This window comes from Strongylocentrotus purpuratus, unplaced genomic scaffold (assembly GCF_000002235.5).
Source record: "Strongylocentrotus purpuratus isolate Spur 01 unplaced genomic scaffold, Spur_5.0 spur5_scaffold_7, whole genome shotgun sequence".
NCBI lineage: Eukaryota > Metazoa > Echinodermata > Echinoidea > Camarodonta > Strongylocentrotidae > Strongylocentrotus > Strongylocentrotus purpuratus.
The window spans coordinates 29979515-30003568 of NW_022145613.1; the positions used below are offsets into that span (position 1 = coordinate 29979515).

The 24054-nt window shown below is 36.3% G+C and overlaps 1 protein-coding gene across 1 annotated transcript; it reads right to left on the reverse strand.

The window, feature by feature from the left end:
• Nucleotides 1-1880: 1880 nt before the first annotated feature.
• Nucleotides 1881-21862, reverse strand: LOC115919838. The gene is made up of 6 exons (XM_030974256.1): nucleotides 21686-21862; nucleotides 20722-20863; nucleotides 20048-20252; nucleotides 18749-18952; nucleotides 18201-18293; nucleotides 1881-8200 (listed from the first exon to the last, which is right to left on the reverse strand). Exons 1-6 carry the CDS (start codon nucleotides 21804-21806, stop codon nucleotides 5543-5545), a joined length of 3423 nt encoding a protein of 1140 aa, XP_030830116.1. The 5' UTR covers nucleotides 21807-21862; the 3' UTR covers nucleotides 1881-5542.
• Between the last annotated feature and the right edge of the window lie 2192 nt (nucleotides 21863-24054).

Sequence of the window (24054 nt, forward strand, 5' to 3'; positions counted from 1 at the left end):
TAGAACAAACAGGAGACGGCTACAGCTGACTTGTGCCGACGAAATATTAACATGTATATTGAAGATATTTTATTTAACCTTAACCATAAAAACACACAACAATTATTCAAAATACAGTGTGGAGTATGGAAAGGACCAAAAGAAAGGCAAAATGCTTATGAGGAATGGCCATGAAGAGAGAGAGAGAGAAAGTACGAAACAAATACCAAATAGATATAGATTAAGACTAGTGAATAATAGAAACTGAATTACACAAATAAACACACAATGGGCACACACACACACACACACGCATACGCTCCTAAACATTAATTTCTGGACCAGTACTCGAACACGTTATGAACCTACAATTGAGGTACCCCAATAGTTTGACCAAGTGGTGTCAAACAATTAGGGTGTTGAATTGTGTTTGTAGTGTCAAGAAATTGGGGTGTTGAATTGGTGCATGTGTTTGCAGCATGGGTGTCGATCCGTAACTGATACCTATTCATCAGGGGGGGATGATCTATTCATTCACCCCCCCCCCCCCCCCTGATGAATAGGTATTACGTAAGTATCGACACCCATGGTTTGCAGTGTCAAACAATTGGGGTGTTGAACTGTGTTTGTAGTGTCAAGAAATTGGGGTGTTGAATTGGTGCATGTGTTTGTAGTGTCAAACAATTGGGGTGTTGAATTGGTGCATGTGTTTGTAGTGTCAAACAATTGGGGTGTTGAATTGGTGCATGTGTTTGCAATGTCAAACAATTGGGGTGTTGAATTGGTGCATGTGTTTGCAATGTCAAACAATTGGGGTGTTGAATTGGTGCATGTGTTTGCAATGTCAAACAATTGGGGTGTTGAATTGGTGCATGTGTTTGTAGTGTCAAACAATTGGGGTGTTGAATCGGTGCATGTGTTTGCAATGTCAAACAATTGGGGTGTTGAATTGGTGCATGTGTTTGCAATGTCAAACAATTGGGGTGTTGAATTGGTGCATGTGTTTGTAGTGTCCAACAATTGGGGTGTTGAATCGGTGCATGTGTTTGCAATGTCCAACAATTGGGGTGTTGAATTGGTGCATGTGTTTGCAATGTCAAACAAATGGGGTGTTGAATTGGTGCATGTGTTTGCACTGTCAAACAATTGGGGTGTTGAATTGGTGCACTGTGTTTGCAATGTCAAACAATCGGGGTGTTGAATTGGTGCATGTGTTTGCAGTGTCAAACAATTGGGGTGTTGAATTGGTGCATGCGTTTGCAATGTCAAACAATTGGGGTGTTGAATTGGTGCATGTGTTTGCAATGTCAAACAATTGGGGTGTTGAATTGGTGCATGTGTTTGCAATGTCAAACAATTGGGGTTGAATTGGTGCATGTGTTTGCAGTGTCAAACAATTGGGGTGTTGAATTGGTGCATGTGTTTGCAATGTCAAACAATTGGGGTGTTGAATTGGTGCATGTGTTTGCAGTGTCAAACAATTGGGGTGTTGAAGTGATGCATGTGTTTGTAGTGTCAAATAATCGGGGTGTTGAATTGGTGCATGTGTTGGCAGTGTCAAATAATCGGGGTGTTGAATTGCGTTTGTAATGTCAAACAATCGGGGTGTTGAATTGGTGCTTTCCAATGTCAATATTGTGTTAAACATGTCTTTATATTTTCAACATTCAAATGTGAAAAATTTGTGGCGTCTTTGCACTCTGCAATGAAATGGCTATCATTTCAGATATTTTATTCTTTGCGTTCATTTAATAAAGATAAAAAATGTATGGATTTGTCTTGTCAGCGATTTGTTGTGCTTATTTCTTATGTATGTCTTGGGTTTAGCACCGTCTCTAAATTACAAATAAGATTGCTGCTGCAGTGTTAAAATACTTTAAATAAAAGATAATATCCACAACTTATTCTCTGTTGTAAATGCCAATTGAACATTTATTTTGCGAGTTCAACATCAGTGAAATAACAAAATAACTGGTAGACATGCACTTCACTTAACAGGGAAATCTTCTCAGCATTCTTGAAGTTGAAGCCAATGCAATAGCCCTATTAAGAGCTGTGGAGACAGTGCTGGCAGTTTACAATCTCAATTGTTTTCCTAAAAAAGCTACAATTTGTCAACTTTTTAACCATCAAACTTGAAAAAGAAAAATACAATTTGAAAAAATGTTTGAAATCTAAAAAAAGCACTGCACAAATTTCACCTTCATTCTTATAATGGATTAAATCACAAGCTATACACAAATTGCAGGCAGTGAAGCAAATCTTTTGACCTTAAAAAGGTTTCATCCATGCTCTTACTTTATAGAGTTGCATTATCTATCTATCCATAATTTTTACACTGCAACTCAACACAACTTGCTGTCAATCCAGTTCAAATTAAGACTTCATTGCAGTATGTGCCAAGAAGAATATAGTCATTGAAACACATCATGTGCTATATGCAAAGTAAAAACACAGTATATGTAATATCAATTCAACCCATTTTAAAGGTTTTATGAATTGAATTTGTACAGATGTTTGATATAAACTCCTCAACGTAAGTTTGGAAACTTTGAAATACAGATGCATTTCTCAGAAAGTTGAAACATATTTGCATATTAGTAAAAGCTGTAGTCTTCTCTACAACGCCTCGTTTGTGACAATCACTTATTCCATGCACAGCAGAGTAATCAATTATCATCCTTGAAACATGAGAAGGTTTGGAAAAAACAAACACATATTTACCATGAAGATTTGCATAGTGATATATGTGACAGGTGGGATGAGAGATTTGAGCAAATAAAGGGTCATTTGGGAGAAGAAAAAAAAAACGCTTTAACTCATATACAACATTATGCAAACATGTTTCAAATTTTTCAGAAATACATACCATGTGGATGTTTACTCAGAAATCTGTGGAAATTAACTTGGAAAAATACGCACAATTGGCAATCATTACAAAACTGAAAACAACATGCCATTGGACGTGGCCTCTTGTCAGCAAACTTGTCCTAAAATCAGGAGACAAAATATTTGTGATTTTTCAAATATGAGATTGAAAATTAACTGAAAATAAATGTTTGAACATAAAATCAACAATTTCAGTCAATTATCATTATTTTCTCCACTTTTTTAAAAACTAATCCAGACACCCAAATAAAGCATTTATAATTTTCTCAAATCTACATCGACTGGATAACAAATTACATCAACAAATCATCATGTGCTATATGCAAAGTATAAACACAGTATGTGTAATATCAATTCAACCCATGTTTAAAGGTTTTATGAATTGAATTTGTACAGATGTTTGATATACAGACGCATTTCTCAAAAAGTTGAAACATGTTTGCATATTAGTAAAATCTGTAGTCTTCTCTACAACGCCTCGTTTGTGACAATCACTTATTCCATGCACAGCAGAGTAATCAATTATCATCCTTGAAACATGAGAAGGTTTGGAAAAAACAAACACATATTTACCATGAAGATTTGCATAGTGATATATGTGACAGGTGGGATGAGAGATTTGAGCAAATAAAGGGTCATTTGGGAGAAGAAAAAAAAAACGCTTTAACTCATATACAACATTATGCAAACATGTTTCAAATTTTTCAGAAATACATACCATGTGGATGTTTACTCAGAAATCTGTGGAAATTAACTTGGAAAAATACGCACAATTGGCAATCATTACAAAACTGAAAACAACATGCCATTGGACGTGGCCTCTTGTCAGCAAACTTGTCCTAAAATCAGGAGACAAAATATTTGTGATTTTTCAAATATGAGATTGAAAATTAACTGAAAATAAATGTTTGAACATAAAATCAACAATTTCAGTCAATTATCATTATTTTCTCCACTTTTTTAAAAACTAATCCAGACACCCAAATAAAGCATTTATAATTTTCTCAAATCTACATCGACTGGATAACAAATTACATCAACAAATCATCATGTGCTATATGCAAAGTATAAACACAGTATGTGTAATATCAATTCAACCCATGTTTAAAGGTTTTATGAATTGAATTTGTACAGATGTTTGATATACAGACGCATTTCTCAAAAAGTTGAAACATGTTTGCATATTAGTAAAATCACTTATTCTATGCACAGTTGAGTAATCAATTATCATCATTTGAAAATGAGGTTTGAAACAAAACATACCATATTTACCATGAAGATCTGCATAGTGATATATGTGACAGGTGGGATGAGGGATTTGAGCAAATGAAGGGTCATTTGAGAGCAAAATAACAGCGCTGTAACTCATATGCAACATTATGCAAACATGTTTCAAATTTTTCAGAAATATATACCATGTGGATGTTTAATCTAAAATCTGTGGAAATTAACACAATTGGCAATCATTACAAAACTGGAAACATGCCATTGGATGCCATTGGATGCCATTAGATGAAAATAAATGTTTTTGCATAAAATCAACAATTTCAGTCGTATTATTTTCTCCACTTTTTTTTTTTTTGGAACTAATCCAGACACCAAAATAAAGCATCTCCTTGGTAAACTTTCATGCAGAATATACAGTAGCAACTAAATTTTAGTTTTAATTTTTTGTATTAAAGTAGGTCCTTGAGTTTGTTTTCATAACCCATGATGCATAAACTCAAACTTGGGAATGACATTTTCAAAAAAATATTTGTCAATGTTTTGGACAATAGGTACGAGTTTGAAACAACTGAGAGTAGTAAATGAGGTTCAAGTGCCTGGATTAATGTTACATTAAAAAAAAAATTTCCCTGTAAAGTTACTTTATAATGGTGGTCCAAAAAATTGGGTAAAAAGCAGGTTTTTTGTGTGATTTAAATGGAGTCACCAATGGATTTATTGTGTAATTTCCTGTCAGAAAATGTATACACTCATGCACTTCCCATCAGAGTTGTTCACGAGTTACGAGATAAAACATATTGGATAAAACATTATCCCTCCACCACCCTTAATTGATGTACTTGTACAACATATTTACATGAGACAGTCAACCAATGGTATCAAGTGAAATCACAGGGACTCATGATAGATGAAGCATTTGGTTGATTTGGAAACATCAGGTGTCAGTGTTACATCCGCAAATCAACGAAACCAACATAACAATTCTTGGATATCCATCACCAAATGCTTTGAATGCAGGACATTTCTTTTACTGTACAGATTTCTTAAACTTAATTAAAATAATAGGAAACACTTACTTTCTGATAAAAAAAAAATGAAAATGGGCAATTGAGTATTGAGACAACACTGACACATACCATAGGTAAGGTATTTGATAACCTGAAAGGCCAGTATTTCAAAATTCATTCCAATATTATTGGAAGCATCTACCAACTGCACTTGGTGTAGAGGTGTTCTGTGTAATAATCAACCATGATGTGATTTGCAGCATGTACCATACTGATACTGAATTTAGGTAAAATATGAACTCTTTTCCCTAAACTAAAACCTATATCAAATTTTTGTAGTAACACTTCAATACAAACAAAAAAAGAAAAAATGGTACAAAATGCAGGTATGTCGCAATTAATTCAGCTGTCAAAGGAGAGGTCCATCCACAACACCCTGCTTACTTTTTCACATACATCTTTTCCTTCTTCTGCAACCTCTTCCTTTCAAGTTGGTTTAAAGTATGGACTTTGAATTTAACTTCTTTCCAGTTCTTGTCTTTCAGCAGTCCCTTACTCTTTTGTATGATTTGTAATCCAACCAGTTTTCCTGGCACAGTTTTAGTCTTCAACATTTTCTTGACTTCTTCCCTGGATTTGAGATATTGTGTCTGTTCATCTGTCCACCTGTTGTATTTTCTGCCTACACGCTTTACTTTTGCTTGGGTACGTCTGCTTACCTCTTCAAAGACTTCAGACTCTTCACTGTCACTAACTACTGTTTCTGCATCGCTTCCTCCAGGGCTCTTGTCTACATCACGAGGTCCAGTCTCTTCATCACTATATTCAGTCTGTGTGTCTCCCGACATTGTTTGGTCGGTTTCATCTAGATCTACAGTGTCGTCTGGACTCAGCTCAATTTCCTCAAGTGACTTTCCAGCATATTTGTGCATTTCACCTTTTGCAGATATTGTGAGTAGTTTGCTAGCCTTTGCCAACAGCAGGACATCTTGCGGAAGTCTGTAATATTCTCGATGAATACGAACATCATGACCCATCATATTGGCCAACTGCTCTAACTCATGATCATTTAAGTTCAGCAGCTGGGACGTAGTTGCTATATGTTTCCGTAGTCGTGTACACCTGACATTTTCTGGCTTCATAAGATCTGCCTTATCAGTAAGTGTTTTCATTGCGTCACAGGCTCTGTACGGAGTACTAGCAGTGTCACATGCTCGAGAGAATATGTATCTGCGTGGCTCATCATCTCTTTGCCTTTGGTCATGGTAGTCTATTATCATATCCACACTCTGTTTTGTGTTTTCAGTCAAAAAGACTGGAACTCCCCTTCCTCTCTTGCCTCTGACCTTTACCATCTTCAGCCGATTCATTGCTGCCTTCTCTGACATTGTGAGAGTCTTGAAAATTTCATCATGGCATATGTCAGTCTTGGTGATCTGCTCTCTGTATTCATCTACTTTCATTCTTTCTACTTCCCCAGGTCGTCTTCTATTGTATGTTACAATTTGCGCTAGAGTTACATTGGCCAAATCTCTGTATAGATCTGGTGACATGCCAGCTTCTTCTATGTCTGTCTTTATTTCTTTCTCTGTTTCTGCAAGATACTTGTTAAATTGAACAACATCTTGTGTGAGAGGCAGTGTCCTAGGGTTTTTCCAATTCTTCTCGGTGCGCTGCTGCAGTGCAGAGGAAGTCACATGAATGTTCCACTCATCAACAAGCAACCTTTCAAATTCATTGACCGTCTTCACATGGTCTTCCATATGTTGTCTGGTATACTTGCCCCTGACAACCACCACCAGGTCTTTAAGAAATGGTCCAAGCTTGAGAGCAGTAGAGTATGCCCCATGTTTTTGTGTGCCTTCATCATATTTGCTTACAACAAGAGAAGCCTTAACTACAGTATCAAATTTGCTAGGAGTAAGCATGTCTGACGCATTTACAATACTTGTGTCAATGCTTCTTGCTGCTTGTAGAACTTTTGCGACTGTCCTCATTTTTTCTCTGCATGTTTCTTCCTTCTTAGCAGAATTGCTTTTTCCTAAGTGATTCTGTCCAACACCAAGGATGTCTTGATCATTTTTTATTATTAGTGATATATCATTGCAACCCATTGAATCAACTGCTCTGCGACATTGACTTGTTGTGCTATGCTTCATAGGTATAAGAGCTCTACCACTTTTCACATGCATGTTTTTGTTTGTTGCATTGTTCTTGCTTCCATCTTTTGCTTTACAATTTTTTCTGTGAATGTACAGGGAATGAATATGGTAATATCCGTAACAATAAGAGCATGGGACGTAATCATTCACATCATATTTCGCTTTATATTTAGGCCTCTTTGTTACTTTTAAATCCATTGCTTCTCCAATGTGTACCTTTTGATTGTGCTCAAAGTCCCCTAATTTCTTTATTTTTGACCATATTTGCGTTTTTCTGTTATCATCAACTGTTGCCTGGGCTTCTGCAACCATTGACTCATCTGTGTGCTTTCGTAACAGATGGCGTTTAAGCTGTGACTGCTTCTTACCGCAATATAGACAGTATGAATATGAATCCCATTTCCTTGGTCCGTTGGGTTTTGTATTTGATGCAGCTACATATGGCTCATCTTCTTTGTCACTGTCACTTTCTACTATCGCAGGTGCCTTTTTTCCCAGTTTTCGATTAGACTTGATATCACCATCACTTTCTACCAATTTCCTCTTTCCATTGGAGTTGATCTCACTGTCACTTTCAACCATCACTGGTGCCACATATGGCTCATCTTCTTTGTCACTGTCACTTTCTACTATCGCAGGTGCTTTTTTTCCCAGTTTTTGGTTAGACTTGATATCACCATCACTTTCTACCAATTTCCTCTTTCCATTGGAGTTGATCTCACTGTCACTTTCAACCATCACTGGTGCCACATATGGCTCATCTTCTTTGTCACTGTCACTTTCTACTATCGCAGGTGCTTTTTTTCCCAGTTTTCGGTTAGACTTGATATCACCTTCACTTTCTACCAATTTCCTCTTTCCATTGGAGTTGATCTCACTGTCACTTTCAACCATCACAGGTGCCACTTTTTTCTGTTGTCTGTTGGAGTTAATTTCCTGAAAAAGCAAATACAAGAGGCACAACTTTAATTCATTTGGGTGTTTTACATGCTGATGGCAACGAGAGTAAAGTTTAATTGTGACTGAAACTTTCGGTACAAATTTTTATTTTTTCCTCTTTATTTTTCACATTTGATGAGATATTCAGATATACTGTAATCCTGGATACAAATCTGGAATATATCTTTACAATGATGTGTATTTTTGAAAAGTCAACAATAACTAGAGATTATTCGGCTGCATGCAGCCGGCAGGTATTATTCCGCACCCGGGTCCAATTTGTAAAGACACCAGGTATGGGGCCCCGCGAATTTTGAACGCTGATCATGACCCAAAATCTGATAAGTTTATCAGTGCGCAATAATACATACTTTAAGTTACATCAATATCCAATGAGCCATTGTCACATTATCACTAAGCATGATATCTCATGACCTTCGACCTTTCAACCCTGAAATCTGATCAGTTCATTGGTGCCTTATTAACAGATACCTCACCAAAGCCCCATCAATATCCAATTAACCACTTTCAAGTTGTGGTAAAACACCAAGTATAGGGCCATGTGACCTTTGACCTATCAACCCTGAAATTTGATCAGTTCATTGGTGCCTTATAATATATACGTCACCCAAGTTATATTAATTTCCGATAAACCTTTCTCAAGTTATCGTTGTCCAGAGCTCAAGTCAGACATATTTCAGGCCCTGTGACCTTTGAACCCTGAAATCTGAGCAGTTTATTGGGGACTTATGATACATACTTCACCCACATTACATCAATATCAAATAAACCATTCAAGTTATCGTGGTCAAGAGCTCAAATCAGAGCTCAAATCAAATCTGATATCAAACATCCGATCAGCCGGTCATAAGTAATCACGCTAACAAGAAGCGGTAACGGACGGACAATCCAAAAACATGATGCCTCTGGCACCACCTTCGGTGTGCGAAGGCATAAATATGTCAACATTTTACATTGAATTAAGGCTCAATAGACACATGCTTGAGTATACTTCTTCTTTTTTTTACTAACAATTTACACCAAAATTTTCAACCTGGGGCAAAATTTTACAGTAATTTTTAGAATAAAGTGCTGGGCAAGATCATTGTCACCATTGAAGTTATAGGGTAAACTGATGAAATTGTCACTTCATATTATTTCAGTGTGTCATGCACGAGTCATTACTCTAGATACGAGCCCCAATCAAAAATTCTCTGTACCTTCCCAAAGAATTTTGTCCATACAAAAGCAATTTGTATGGTGGTAGGTGGTACAATAATATTAGACTTTGTTTTGCAACAGTTTCTCACACTTAAGGTCATAATGTCCCACAAACCCAAATTTGTCCCAGGAGGGGGCATGGGGGTTCACATTTGTAATTTTGGTGAAGTCCTACCATTGGTCGATGAAGCATGACATAAAAAATAATACTTACAAAATGTCTGACATTGCAAATGTATTCACCAATTCAACACCCTATTTGTTTTACATTGCAAACAAACCAATTCAACACCCCATTTGTTTAACAAAGCAAATGCACCTATTCAACATTCTATTTCTTGAACAGTGCAAACACACCAATTCAACACCCCATTTGTTTGACATTGCAAATACACCTATTCAATACCCAATTTGTTTAACAAACCAAATGCACCCATGCAATGAAACCTTCTATTTCTTCAACTGTGCAAACACACCAATTCAACACCCCATTTGTTTTACAAGGCAAATGCACCTAATGAAACATTCTATTTCTTCAACTGTGCAAACACACCAATTCAACACCCCATTTGTTTGACATTGCAAATGCACCTATTCAACATTCTATTTCTTCAACTGTGCAAACACACCAATTCAACACCCCATTTGTTTGACATTGCAAACACACCAATTCAACACCCCATTTGTTTGCCAAAGCAGATGCACCTATTCAACATTCTATTTCTTCAACTGTGCAAACACACCAATTCAACACCCCATTTGTTTGACATTGCAAACACACCAATTCAACACCCCATTTGTTTGACAAAGCAAATGCACCTATTCAACATTCTATTTCTTCAACTGTGCAAACACACAAATTCAACACCCATTTGTTTGACAAAGCAAATGCACCTATTCAACATTCTATTTCTTCAACAGTGCAAACACACCAATTCAACACCCCATTTGTTTGACATTGCAAATACACCTATTCAATACCCAATTTGTTTAACAAACCAAATGCACCCATGCAATGAAACCTTCTATTTCTTCAACTGTGCAAACACACAAATTCAACACCCCATTTGTTTTACAAGGCAAATGCACCAATTCAACACCCCATTTGTTTGACAAAGCAAATGCACCCAATGAAACATTCAATTTCTTGAACTGTGCAAACACACCAATTCAACACCCCATTTGTTTGCCAAAGCAAATGCACCTATTCATCATTCTATTTCTTCAACTTAGCAAACACACCAATTCAACACCCCATTTGTTTGACATTGCAAACACACCAATTCAACACCCCATTTGTTTGACATTGCAAACACACCTATTCAATACCCCATTTGTTTGACAAACCAAATGCACCTATTCAACATTCTATTTCTTCAACTGTGCAAACACACCAATTCAACACCCCATTTGTTTGACATTGCAAACACACCAATTCAACACCATTTGTTTGACAAAGCAAATGCACCTATTCAACATTCTATTTCTTCAACTGTGCAAACACACCAATTCAACACCCCATTTGTTTGACAAAGCAAATGCACCTATTCAACATTCTATTTCTTCAACTGTGCAAACACACCAATTCAACACCCCATTTGTTTGACAAAGCAAATGCACCTATTCAACATTCTATTTCTTCAACTGTGCAAACACACCAATTCAACACCCCATTTGTTTGACAAAGCAAATGCACCTATTCAACATTCTATTTCTTCAACTGTGCAAACACACCAATTCAACACCCCATTTGTTTGACAAAGCAAATGCACCCAATGAAACATTCAATTTCTTCAACTGTGCAAACACACCAATTCAACACCCCATTTGTTTGACAATGTAAATACACCTATTCAAATCCCATTTGTTTGCCAAAGCAAATGCACCTATTCAACATTCTATTTATTCAACTGTGCAAACACACCAATTCAACACCATTTGTTTGACAAAGCAAATGCACCTATTTTACATTCTATTTCTTCAACTGTGCAAACACACCAATTCAACACCCCATTTGTTTGATAAAGCAAATGCACCTATTCAACATTCTCTTTCTTCAACTGTGCAAACACACCAATTTAACACCCCATTTGTTTGACAAAGCAAATGCACCCAATGAAACATTCTATTTCTTTAACTGTGCAAACACACCAATTCAACACCCCATTTGTTTGACATTGCAAATACACCTATTTAATACCCCATTTGTTTGACAAAGCAAATGCACCTATTCAACATTCTATTTCTTCAACTGTGCAAACACACCAATTCAACACCCATTTGTTTGACAAAGCAAATGCACCTATTCAACATTCTATTTCTTCAACTGTGCAAACACACCAATTCAACACCCATTTGTTTGACAATGTAAACACACCAATTCAACACCCCATTTGTTTGACAAAGCAAACGCACCCAATGAAACATTCAATTTCTTGAACTGTGCAAACACACCAATTCAACACCCCATTTGTTTGCCAAAGCAAATGCACCTATTCATCATTCTATTTCTTCAACTTAGCAAACACACCAATTCAACACCCCATTTGTTTGACATTGCAAACACACCAATTCAACACCCCATTTGTTTGACATTGCAAACACACCTATTCAATATCCCATTTGTTTGACAAACCAAATGCACCTATTCAACATTCTATTTCTTCAACTGTGCAAACACACCAATTCAACACCCCATTTGTTTGACATTGCAAACACACCAATTCAACACCATTTGTTTGACAAAGCAAATGCACCTATTCAACATTCTATTTCTTCAACTGTGCAAACACACCAATTCAACACCCCATTTGTTTGACAAAGCAAATGCACCTATTCAACATTCTATTTCTTCAACTGTGCAAACACACCAATTCAACACCCCATTGTTTGACAATGTAAATACACCTATTCAAATCCCATTTGTTTGCCAAAGCAAATGCACCTATTCAACATTCTATTTATTCAACTGTGCAAACACACCAATTCAACACCATTTGTTTGACAAAGCAAATGCACCTATTTAACATTCTATTTCTTCAACTGTGCAAACACACCAATTCAACACCCCATTTGTTTGACAAAGCAAATGCACCTATTCAACATTCTATTTCTTCAACTATGCAAACACACTAATTCAACACCCCATTTGTTTGACATTGCAAACACACCTATTCAATACCCCATTTGTTTGACATTGCAAATACACCTATTCAATACCCCATTTGTTTGACATTGCAAATACACCTATTCAATACCCCATTTGTTTGACAAAGCAAATGCACCTATTCAACATTCTATTTCTTGAACAGTGCAAACACACTAATTTAACACCCCATTTGTTTGACATTGCAAACACACCTATTCAATACCCATTTGTTTGACATTGCAAACACACCTATTCAATACCCCATTTGTTTGACATTGCAAACACACCTATTCACTACCCCATTTGTTTGACAAAGCAAATGCACCTATTCAACATTCTATGTCTTCAACTGTGCAAACACACCAATTCAACACCCCATTTGTTTGACATTGCAAATACACCTATTCAATACCCAATTTGTTTAACAAACCAAATGCACCCATGCAATGAAACCTTCTATTTCTTCAACTGTGCAAACACACCAATTCAACACCCCATTTGTTTTACAAGGCAAATGCACCTAATGAAACATTCTATTTCTTCAACTGTGCAAACACACCAATTCAACACCCCATTTGTTTGACATTGCAAATGCACCTATTCAACATTCTATTTCTTCAACTGTGCAAACAAACCAATTCAACACCCCATTTGTTTGACATTGCAAACACACCAATTCAACACCCCATTTGTTTGCCAAAGCAGATGCACCTATTCAACATTCTATTTCTTCAACTGTGCAAACACACCAATTCAACACCCCATTTGTTTGACATTGCAAACACACCAATTCAACACCCCATTTGTTTGACAAAGCAAATGCACCTATTCAACATTCTATTTCTTCAACTGTGCAAACACACAAATTCAACACCCATTTGTTTGACAAAGCAAATGCACCTATTCAACATTCTATTTCTTCAACAGTGCAAACACACCAATTCAACACCCCATTTGTTTGACATTGCAAATACACCTATTCAATACCCAATTTGTTTAACAAACCACATGCACCCATGCAATGAAACCTTCTATTTCTTCAACTGTGCAAACACACAAATTCAACACCCCATTTGTTTTACAAGGCAAATGCACCAATTCAACACCCCATTTGTTTGACAAAGCAAATGCACCCAATGAAACATTCAATTTCTTGAACTGTGCAAACACACCAATTCAACACCCCATTTGTTTGCCAAAGCAAATGTACCTATTCATCATTCTATTTCTTCAACTTAGCAAACACACCAATTCAACACCCCATTTGTTTGACATTGCAAACACACCAATTCAACACCCCATTTGTTTGACATTGCAAACACACCTATTCAATACCCCATTTGTTTGACAAACCAAATGCACCTATTCAACATTCTATTTCTTCAACTGTGCAAACACACCAATTCGACACCCCATTTGTTTGACATTGCAAACACACCAATTCAACACCATTTGTTTGACAAAGCAAATGCACCTATTCAACATTCTATTTCTTCAACTGTGCAAACACACCAATTCAACACCCCATTTGTTTGACAAAGCAAATGCACCTATTCAACATTCTATTTCTTCAACTGTGCAAACACACCAATTCAACACCCCATTTGTTTGACAAAGCAAATGCACCTATTCAACATTCTATTTCTTCAACTGTGCAAACACACCAATTCAACACCCCATTTGTTTGACAAAGCAAATGCACCTATTCAACATTCTATTTCTTCAACTGTGCAAACACACCAATTCAACACCCCATTGTTTGACAATGTAAATACACCTATTCAAATCCCATTTGTTTGCCAAAGCAAATGCACCTATTCAACATTCTATTTATTCAACTGTGCAAACACACCAATTCAACACCATTTGTTTGACAAAGCAAATGCACCTATTTAACATTCTATTTCTTCAACTGTGCAAACACACCAATTCAACACCCCATTTGTTTGACAAAGCAAATGCACCTATTCAACATTCTATTTATTCAACTGTGCAAACACACCAATTCAACACCATTTGTTTGACAAAGCAAATGCACCTATTTAACATTCTATTTCTTCAACTGTGCAAACACACTAATTCAACACCCCATTTGTTTGACATTGCAAACACACCTATTCAATACCCCATTTGTTTGACATTGCAAATACACCTATTTAATACCCCATTTGTTTGACATTGCAAATACACCTATTCAATACCCCATTTGTTTGACAAAGCAAATGCACCTATTCAACATTCTATTTCTTGAACAGTGCAAACACACTAATTTAACACCCCATTTGTTTGACATTGCAAACACACCTATTCAATACCCATTTGTTTGACATTGCAAACACACCTATTCAATACCCCATTTGTTTGACATTGCAAACACACCTATTCACTACCCCATTTGTTTGACAAAGCAAATGCACCTATTCAACATTCTATGTCTTCAACTGTGCAAACACACCAATTCAACACCCCATTTGTTTGACATTGCAAACACATCAATTCAACACCCCATTTGTTTGACATTGCAAACACACCAATTCAATACCCCATTTGTTTGACAAAGCAAATGCACCTATTCAACATTCTATTTCTTCAACTGTGCAAACACACCAATTCAACACCCCATTTGTTTGACAAAGCAAATGCACCTATTCAACATTCTATTTCTTCAACTGTGCAAACACACCAATTCAACACTCCATTTGTTTGACAAAGCAAATGCACCCAATGAAACATTCAATTTCTTGAACTGTGCAAACACACCAATTCAACACCCCATTTGTTTGACAATGTAAATACACCTATTCAAATCCCATTTGTTTGCCAAAGCAAATGCACCTATTCAACATTCTATTTATTCAACTGTGCAAACACACCAATTCAACACCATTTGTTTGACAAAGCAAATGCACCTATTCAACATTCTATTTCTTCAACTGTGCAAACACACCAATTCAACACCCCATTTGTTTGACAAAGCAAATGCACCTATTCAACATTCTCTTTCTTCAACTGTGCAAACACACCAATTCAACACCCCATTTGTTTGACAAAGCAAATGCACCCAATGAAACATTCTATTTCTTTAACTGTGCAAACACACCAATTCAACACCCCATTTGTTTGACATTGCAAATACACCTATTCAATACCCAATTTGTTTGACAAAGCAAATGCACCTATTCAAAATTCTATTTCTTTAACTGTGCAAACACACCAATTCAACACCCCATTTGTTTGACATTGCAAACACACCTATTCAATACCCCATTTGTTTGACATTGCAAACACACCTATTCAATACCCCATTTGTTTGACATTGCAAACACACCTATTCAATACCCCATTTGTTTGACAAAGCAAATGCACCTATTCAACATTCTATGTCTTCAACTGTGCAAACACACCAATTCAACACCCCATTTGTTTGACATTGCAAACACACCTATTCAACATTCTATTTCTTCAACTGTGCAAACACACCAATTCAACACCCCATTTGTTTGACATTGCAAACACACCTATTCAACATTCTATTTCTTCAACTGTGCAAACACACAAATTCAACACCCCATTTGTTTGACATTGCAAATACACCTATTCAATACCCCATTTGTTTGACAAAGCAAATGCACCTATTCAACATTCTATTTCTTCAACTGTGCAAACACACCAATTCAACACCCCATTTGTTTGACAAAGCAAATGCACCTATTCAACATTCTATTTCTTCAACTGTGCAAACACACCAATTCAACACCCCATTTGTTTGACATTGCAAATACACCTATTCAACACCCCATTTGTTTGACATTGCAAACACACCAATTCAACACCCATTTGTTTGACATTGCAAATACACCTATTCAATACCCTATTTGTTTGTTTCATTGGGTGAATTTACATTGTCAAACAAATAGGGTGTTGAATTGGTGTGTTTGCACAGTTGAAGAAATAGAATGTTTCATTGGGTGCATTTACATTGTCAAACAAATGGGGTATTTAGGTGTATTTGCAATGTCAAACAACCCTTACAAAAAAATGTTCAATGTTATGCCGCCACGCTAATGTTCTTTGGCAAGACATTGATCTACATTTGCCACACTACACCCAGGTGAAGTAAATGGGTACCTGGTAGGAATTGATTCCTTGAAATGCTAGAGCGCCGTATGGCAGCCGTGCTAAAGCCAGGGTAATAATCGGGAGCGCCAGGAGGGTCAAATCTGACTGACATGAGCGCTATACAAGAACCCACTATTATACCAATGGTATACCATTCGGAAGTACCACTGAAAATACCATACAGATACCATTCACAAACGCCATTTAAATACCATTCGGATACCATTGAGATTACGCTCGCTACGCTTGAATGGGCACCCTTCATCTACCAGTGAAATACGATTCAACCTAATAATAAGTTAATATCTTACCAATTGGCTAATTCCTTTGTCAGCCACGTCCCCACCCCCTCCCACCCCAGTAGAAACAAAATAAAAGGGGGGACATGAATAACAGTGTCAAGAACATAAAAAAAAAATCAGAAGTAGAATGAAAAGAAGAAGAAATAAGGGAGCAAGAAAAAAGGAAGGAATAGCATGAGAGGAAGGAGAGGAGGAGAATGAGGAGAAGGAGGAGAATGAGGATCGAGTTAGAGAGGAAGGGGGAGAAGAGGAGGAGAAGTGGAAACAAAGAGGAAGGAAATACACCACCCCACTAGAAATGAAATAAAAGTGGGGAAATCAATAAAATAGCTTTGAGAAAATTACTCAAGAACATACAAAAGAATGACAAATATAATGAAAAGAAGAAGAAGAAGAAGTAATAGAGCAAGAAAAAAGTACAGAGTATTATGGAAAAAAACAGGAAGAGAATATGAGGGTCGGGGAAGAAAAGCATTAGTAGAAATAGGAGGAGATGAACGCGGAGCAGTAGGAGAAGGAGAGGAAGGAGGAGAAGGAGGAGGAGAGGAAGAAGGGGAAGGAGAATGAGAAGGGGAAAATCGGACAGGAGAAGGAGGAGGAGCAAAGAGATAATTGCCTGAAAGACATGTAAGTGAAGATTCAGAGTAAGAAAAGGGGACAGGATGTAGGGAAAGAGAATGAGAAAGAGAAGATGAGGAAGAAGAAAAAGTAACAGGAACGGGAGGAGTATGAGGAAAGTAGTTGAAAGGAAGAGAAAGAGCAGATGTGAAAGAAGAGGAAGGAGAAATTGAAGGAGTGGGAGGTGGGAGGGGTGGTTTTAAGGAAACTACAGGTAGTGAATGGAGCTGTGGGCACAGATTAAAAAGAAACCCAAACCCTCAAGTCAACAAGTTTGAAATCAAAGTTCAGACAGAATAAAACAAGTCAGCACAAATGTGAATGGAATAATAAAGTTATGGCTATATGATTTTTCTATATGACATTTTTGACACGACCGTATAGGTATTGACATTAATTTGTTGACAACTCTCAATATGTTTTGTTCACGATTAATTTATGCACCTGCTATCGTGATTTATATGTTTTCTATCGACTTTGTCTTCACTCATGTTTGTTATATTTGTTATGTGATATGATTTTTGCCAAAAAAGATTAACAAATAGGGTTATTGGGTTCAATGATACATAGAAACAATGAATATTCTTACCCTATTAGAAGCCTTGTTTCTCAAACTTCTTGGGAAGAATTCTTCTTCACTTTCTTCTTCACTATCCGGTGTATATGAACTGCCTGACTGTGACTGTAAGAAAGAAACAGGAATATTTTGTCATTCTTCTTGATTATGGATGTTTTTTTTTTCTTTGTATTTTTCAAACTGATTCTACGTGAAGAGGATGTAAAAATAAAAAATAGGAAGATGATCAGATCAAACTATTAGATATAAGTAAACACTAAGATTTACAAAATTGGAAAGAAACAATTAGTATATAACAAGGGTTAATGAAAAAGAGCATAAAGCCTTGTTGAATGTTTGATTCTAAAGTAAAGTACATAAATATCACTTAAAGGAGAAAAGGGAAGCAGATAGTACAAATACTTGTTTTTTTTAAAGAAGAAGAGTAGAATCAATATGAAAAGACAAGAAGGAAGGGTTCGTTTTCCTTTAAATAAAGAAGTTCTTACCCATCTTTCTGACTTCCTAATCCGTTATTCTTTTTCATTGCAATCTCACAATTTAAATAATGAAGTTCTTACCTGAATTTTCAAATCCCTAATCCTTTCTTCTTCTTCCTCCGTCCTCCTCTGTTCCTCCTCTTCTTGTCTAACTCGTTCTTCCCTCTTTCGTTTCTCGGCCTCCCACTCAGCCTCCCACTCAGCCTCCTCTCTCAAACGTTTCCGTTCTGCTGTATTCACCAATTGCTCTGCCGTCTCACGTTCCCTCTGTCTGGCAGCATCCTCCTTCATTGTTTCAAAATATAAGATCATTGGATAATCATTATAATTAGTGGTGGTTTGAAGTTTTGTCCCCTTACAAATACGTATATCAGGCTTACCAAAACACTTTACTTTGCAGACAAAATAATTTGTGTGAATTATGCTCAACTTTTTATTCTTCATTTGAAAACAAAATTGAATATAGTAAGTAAGTAGTAAGTATTAAAGTAGTCTCTAAGCGCTCTAAGCAATAGTAATCATATACTCTAGCTTTTTTTCTTTTCAGTGGAAAAAAGATCTACTTTCACCAAAAAAGTAGGCCACATTTTATAGGCTTTCAGCTTTCATATGAATAACAATTTAAACTCAGATCACATGTTGGCTTGCAATCATCCTCTTTCACATTCACATCTGTCCCAGATGGTGGCTATTGGGAAGCAATATTAGAGATTTGAACGAAAATGTAGAATGCAATATTAACCTAATTAAAGCTCTGTAATATCTTTTTTTATGTAAAATAAAACAAGGTCATCATAAAAGTAGCTTAAACATTGTGAGGTCCATATTTGTTAGGTTTCTTTTATAGCGAGTCTACACATTGTAAGGTTCATTTTTGTTAGTTTAGTTTAGTAAAACTTTCTTTGCACAATGTTATACATTGTTAGGTCCATGTATCTTGGTTAAGCTATACAAAGTTCAGCAAATCATAACATTGGCTTATTCCATGGTAATAAAAGGTCCACCTTATTAGGTTACGATCATTTGAAATTATCTTGGAAGTCACCTTTGCTAGATTATTTGATCAATTGTAGACACTGTTGGGTCCACTTTCATTGATTTAGGTAGTTTATCAAGTCTATGCTGAGTATTAAAGGTATCTTTCTTTTCCTTTAAAACTTTAGCTTAGACCATCAAAAACACTTGAAGTGAGGTCCACTTTGTCAGCTCAGTATAGCACATTTACAAATTATAAGGTCCACCTTTGTGTATTAAGTTAGCAGTTTTAAACACTGAATTAATATCTTGAATGTCAGAAAGTAGGTTAGTGGCTAATTTACCCATTCTAAGGTCCACCTTTTAGCAAATCTATATATGAGAATAAACAAACGAAACATGTACCTGTCGCCATGGTAAGTTGTCAACGCCATAATCGTATCTCAATTCAGCACCAGGTCTAATATCCACTAATGCAAATAAGCACAGATGTGGAAGGCTAGAACCACTTGACTGGTTGAATGTGACTTTCTTAATTACACAGTTTGGGTGGATGTGATCGTCATTCACCCACCTTGCCAGGCATGAATCTTCCTCTGACGCATCAATACTGGAAAGAGTACAAATATCAAGCACACAAACGATGACAGTAGGCTACTAGTAGTAACTAAACTTCCTAATCTGTCCCATTAGATAAACCACTGTACTATGAGTATTGGTGGTGTGAAATAACTGACACCTAAAGGTCCTACATAAGTTAAGGAAACCAACATGACTCGAGATTGGTATGCAAGATTTAAAATGATTCATCCTTGAACTACGGTAGTGACAATTCTATAAATTATAATGTAATTAAACAAGTAGATATTTCATTTCATCAATTTCTTCTTTTTCCAAGGTTATTGGGGATGATTGTTCTTCTTGTTTAAGCTGAGTAGCTAACAGAGGATAGTTATTTGCTCAACTAAGAATGGACCTATCCAAAAATGATGAATCCTAAAAATGCCCATGAAACAAGCATAATACTTTGTCACTCAAAATACTAAAGTCAAGGAAATAAACTAATCTAAATTACTTACCGATACTTTGTATTATTGTGAGAAAAATGGAAAACATAGTCCACATTCTCTTCATCTTCATCAGGAGCAATGGTCAGATCTCCACGGTACTCCAGAAGAAAGTTTCCCTTGAAAAAGGGTCTTGTGGTCACAAGGCCATATCCTAAAAATGGAGAAGGAAAAGTGCATTTCAAAATATTTACATTTTCCCCAAACCATGCAAGCTTCCAATAGTAGTATGTTTAATAGAATTAAAATTATCATTTGCCTGGTCTGTTCTGGTGCCATGAGCCAGAAGAAATGTGTGCTTTCCTGTACGGTCCACGGGGATTCCCCTTTACAAAATTAATTCAAACCATTACAGTTCCTCCAAGTAGCACATGAGATGTTTCTAGGGTATATGGTGCTTGTCCAGTACAATGGAATTTAAAATCTATCCCAAGCCCATTCATACTCGGATGACATTAACCTGGTGAATGTTGCCATTTAGATTTGCAAATGAAAACATGGATTTCTTGAAAGGATAAGCTCTTTTGATACACCTCTGGTCTTTGACTGTGTCACGAGTAATAATAATATTTAATTTTTATATAGCACCTCCTAACACCTCTGCAGACTGCAGGATAACATAGCTTATACATTCCAATGATTCCATATTTATGGCTCCTATCTTTTCTTTTTTCTAGCTCTCTTTGTCGCTTTTACCTATTTGTTTATTATTGTATTTCATTTAATTTAATTAATGTATTATTTTTTTTTTTGGGGGGGGGACACAAGTCCCTAGGCCTACCGTATTCACTATTACTACTATGACTATTTTGATTAAATTATTATCATTATTAATATTGTAAATATTTTCTAAGTTATTATTATTATTACTATTATTATTATCATTGTAATTATCATTACTTTTATTTTTATTGTGTATAATTATTGTTATTAACATTATTATCATTATTGTATGGATTTGTTCTTTATAATTTACCTATATCATCTTTGATAAATGTCTTGGTAAATCCACTCTGGTCTTTGCCCAAGACACACCAATTCTTTGCCACTTTGTGCGGTGGAATACGGGCAGGTCGCTTTCTTTGTCCTGAAGCCATACTCTGTCAAAAAAGGTGGTCATAAAACTAGGTAGTAAACATGAACTCCAATTTGTTAGCACATGAAATCAGACAGTTTTTCATTAGCCCCAATGTGTTTGTGTCATTGACTTTTCATAGAACTTGCATCTGGGTGGGGGGGGGGGGGGGGGGGGGGCTGGTGGCGGGGCAGCTAAAGATGATGTTCATACACAGTGGAGGGGGTGGTTGATCGAGGGCCAGCTGAAGCGGGTGTCCAGTCAAGGGAGTGCTGTATGTCCGTACATAGAGCGGGTCGGGTAGGTGGGGGTAGTCGAGGGGCAGCACAAGCAAATCATCAGAGTTGGTTGACTTGCCAACTGCTTATGCATGAATTTGCCCACTACACTATTGTTCAGAGGGGTGGGGAGGGAGCCTGATTTGAAAAATGTCTCTTTTATATTATGAGACTATCATTGAAAAGAAAAGTCATTAATAACAATCTTCCACCAAGTAAATTCGTATATGAGGCCTAAAAAGAAAAAGTTGTAGGGGGGCTATTGCCCTTTGTGACCAACCCAAAAATCTTGTAAATCTAGATCTATGTTCGGCTTTTAAAAAAACAGTTTAGACTAATTTTTTTTTTTTCTTCAAGATTTAAGATTGACCGACCCATGTTTTGGCACCTAAAGCCTAAAAGGGCAATAGTCTCCAACTTCTTTTTTGTTTAGGTCTGATCAGAAATACATGGGAGGGTGAATCGTACAATTAGTTTACTAGTTAGATATAGCACATCCAAGTCAGTTATGGCCTGTAACTTAGATGTTAGGCCTAGCCTACAGTAGACCTAGAATCTCTATGTAATTTTTTGTTGCTGTTTTTAATAAAATAATGTGGTTAAATTGGCTATCGTGACAAGTCATTATTGCTGCATTACGTAGACTTTGATAATTACATTAAAAACAAATAAAAGACTCATCTTTCAAGTTCTATCAATTGTTCTGAGGTAGATCTAGAGTCTAGACCCTCTCTAGTATCTATTTAATTAACTGGAAACGCTAATCGAATCGCCTGCCTATTTAGGTCTTAGCCTAGGCCTACCCCAAAGCCAAACAGCTGCCTGGATCTGAACTTCGAATCTAAAGAAGATCTTAACCAATTATTTACGTTGGTAGACGTACAGTAGCTAAAGAAAGTTAGACATAACTGCTACTGTCTAATATCCTGCCAATACTATATAAAAAGGTTTCAACAAACTTACTTTCTATGTCTATGACTCCAGCTCCCGCTCCGGCTCCATGTTGACAGCATGTACATACATGTGGTATATGTGCGCACGAGATTTGCCGCGCGCACTGCATGCACCATGCATATGCATAGAGTTACTACGTATCGTAACGTCTTTTTTAGTAACCACATATAAAATGTATAATGCGCGTGCCCTATATAGCTATTGTACGTTGGACATAAATGACTGCTTGAAAACAGGACACTAGATGGCGCTCTGCAGAGTGTGTGTTTGCATTTTATGAAATTAAAACACACCAACTGAAAACACACACTAATTGTGAGACCATGAATATTCATAAACACTATGACGTCAGAAGGTGGAAACGAGTATTATAAAGGGAAAAAATTGTGGGACCGACATTTGGTCCCACAATTAAAAAAAGGTCCATCAACTGTTGGTGTGTTTTCAGTCATATGTCCAACAAATAGTGCGGAGACACGTACACCACAAACACACAAATGTATCGTTCCTAAGTAATCACAACATTTGACAAATTATTCAATAAATTACTACGACAAAGCTTTTTAAAGCTAACATAAAGTCGTACTTGAGTAAAAAAAAAACCGGATTATTATTATTATTATTACTTTACCATGCTTTATTTCCGTTCAGTTGTTCATCTAATTGCTTCTAAAGATTCTGTATAAGTATATTTTGCTAACTTTTTATATTTTTGGTAATTTTTTTTCTCCTCCATTTTGTGTGTTCTCTCTGTTTTCTTTATTGGATATAATCTGTAGTTTATACTTTCATAAAATGTGTTTTTATGACATTAACTAAAACTCTTGAAACTTGAAGCTTTGAGTTTGGAGATAATGTCAATTTTACTATAGCTACTGACGAAATGAACGTAATTCGCAGTAAGCGTAAAAATCAGTTCTTCCGCAATTATGATCCCTCTGCAAATGCTTCTCTATGCACCCATATATACACGAGAATCAAAGAAGGTTAGTTGGGCCTTTGTACCCTTTTTAACCCCAAAAGAGACCCAATAGGACA

Coding starts and splice junctions, on each gene's coding strand:
- LOC115919838 (XM_030974256.1), bottom strand. CDS start 21,806: ATGGCTTCAGGACAAAGAAAGCGACCTGCCCGTATTCCACCGCACAAA. Junction 20,864..21,685: donor ATTTATCAAAGATGATATAG/GTAAATTATAAA, acceptor CTCCATTTTTAG/GATATGGCCTTGTGACCACA. Junction 18,953..20,047: donor ACAACTTACCATGGCGACAG/GTACATGTTTCG, acceptor GAAACAATGAAG/GAGGATGCTGCCAGACAGAG.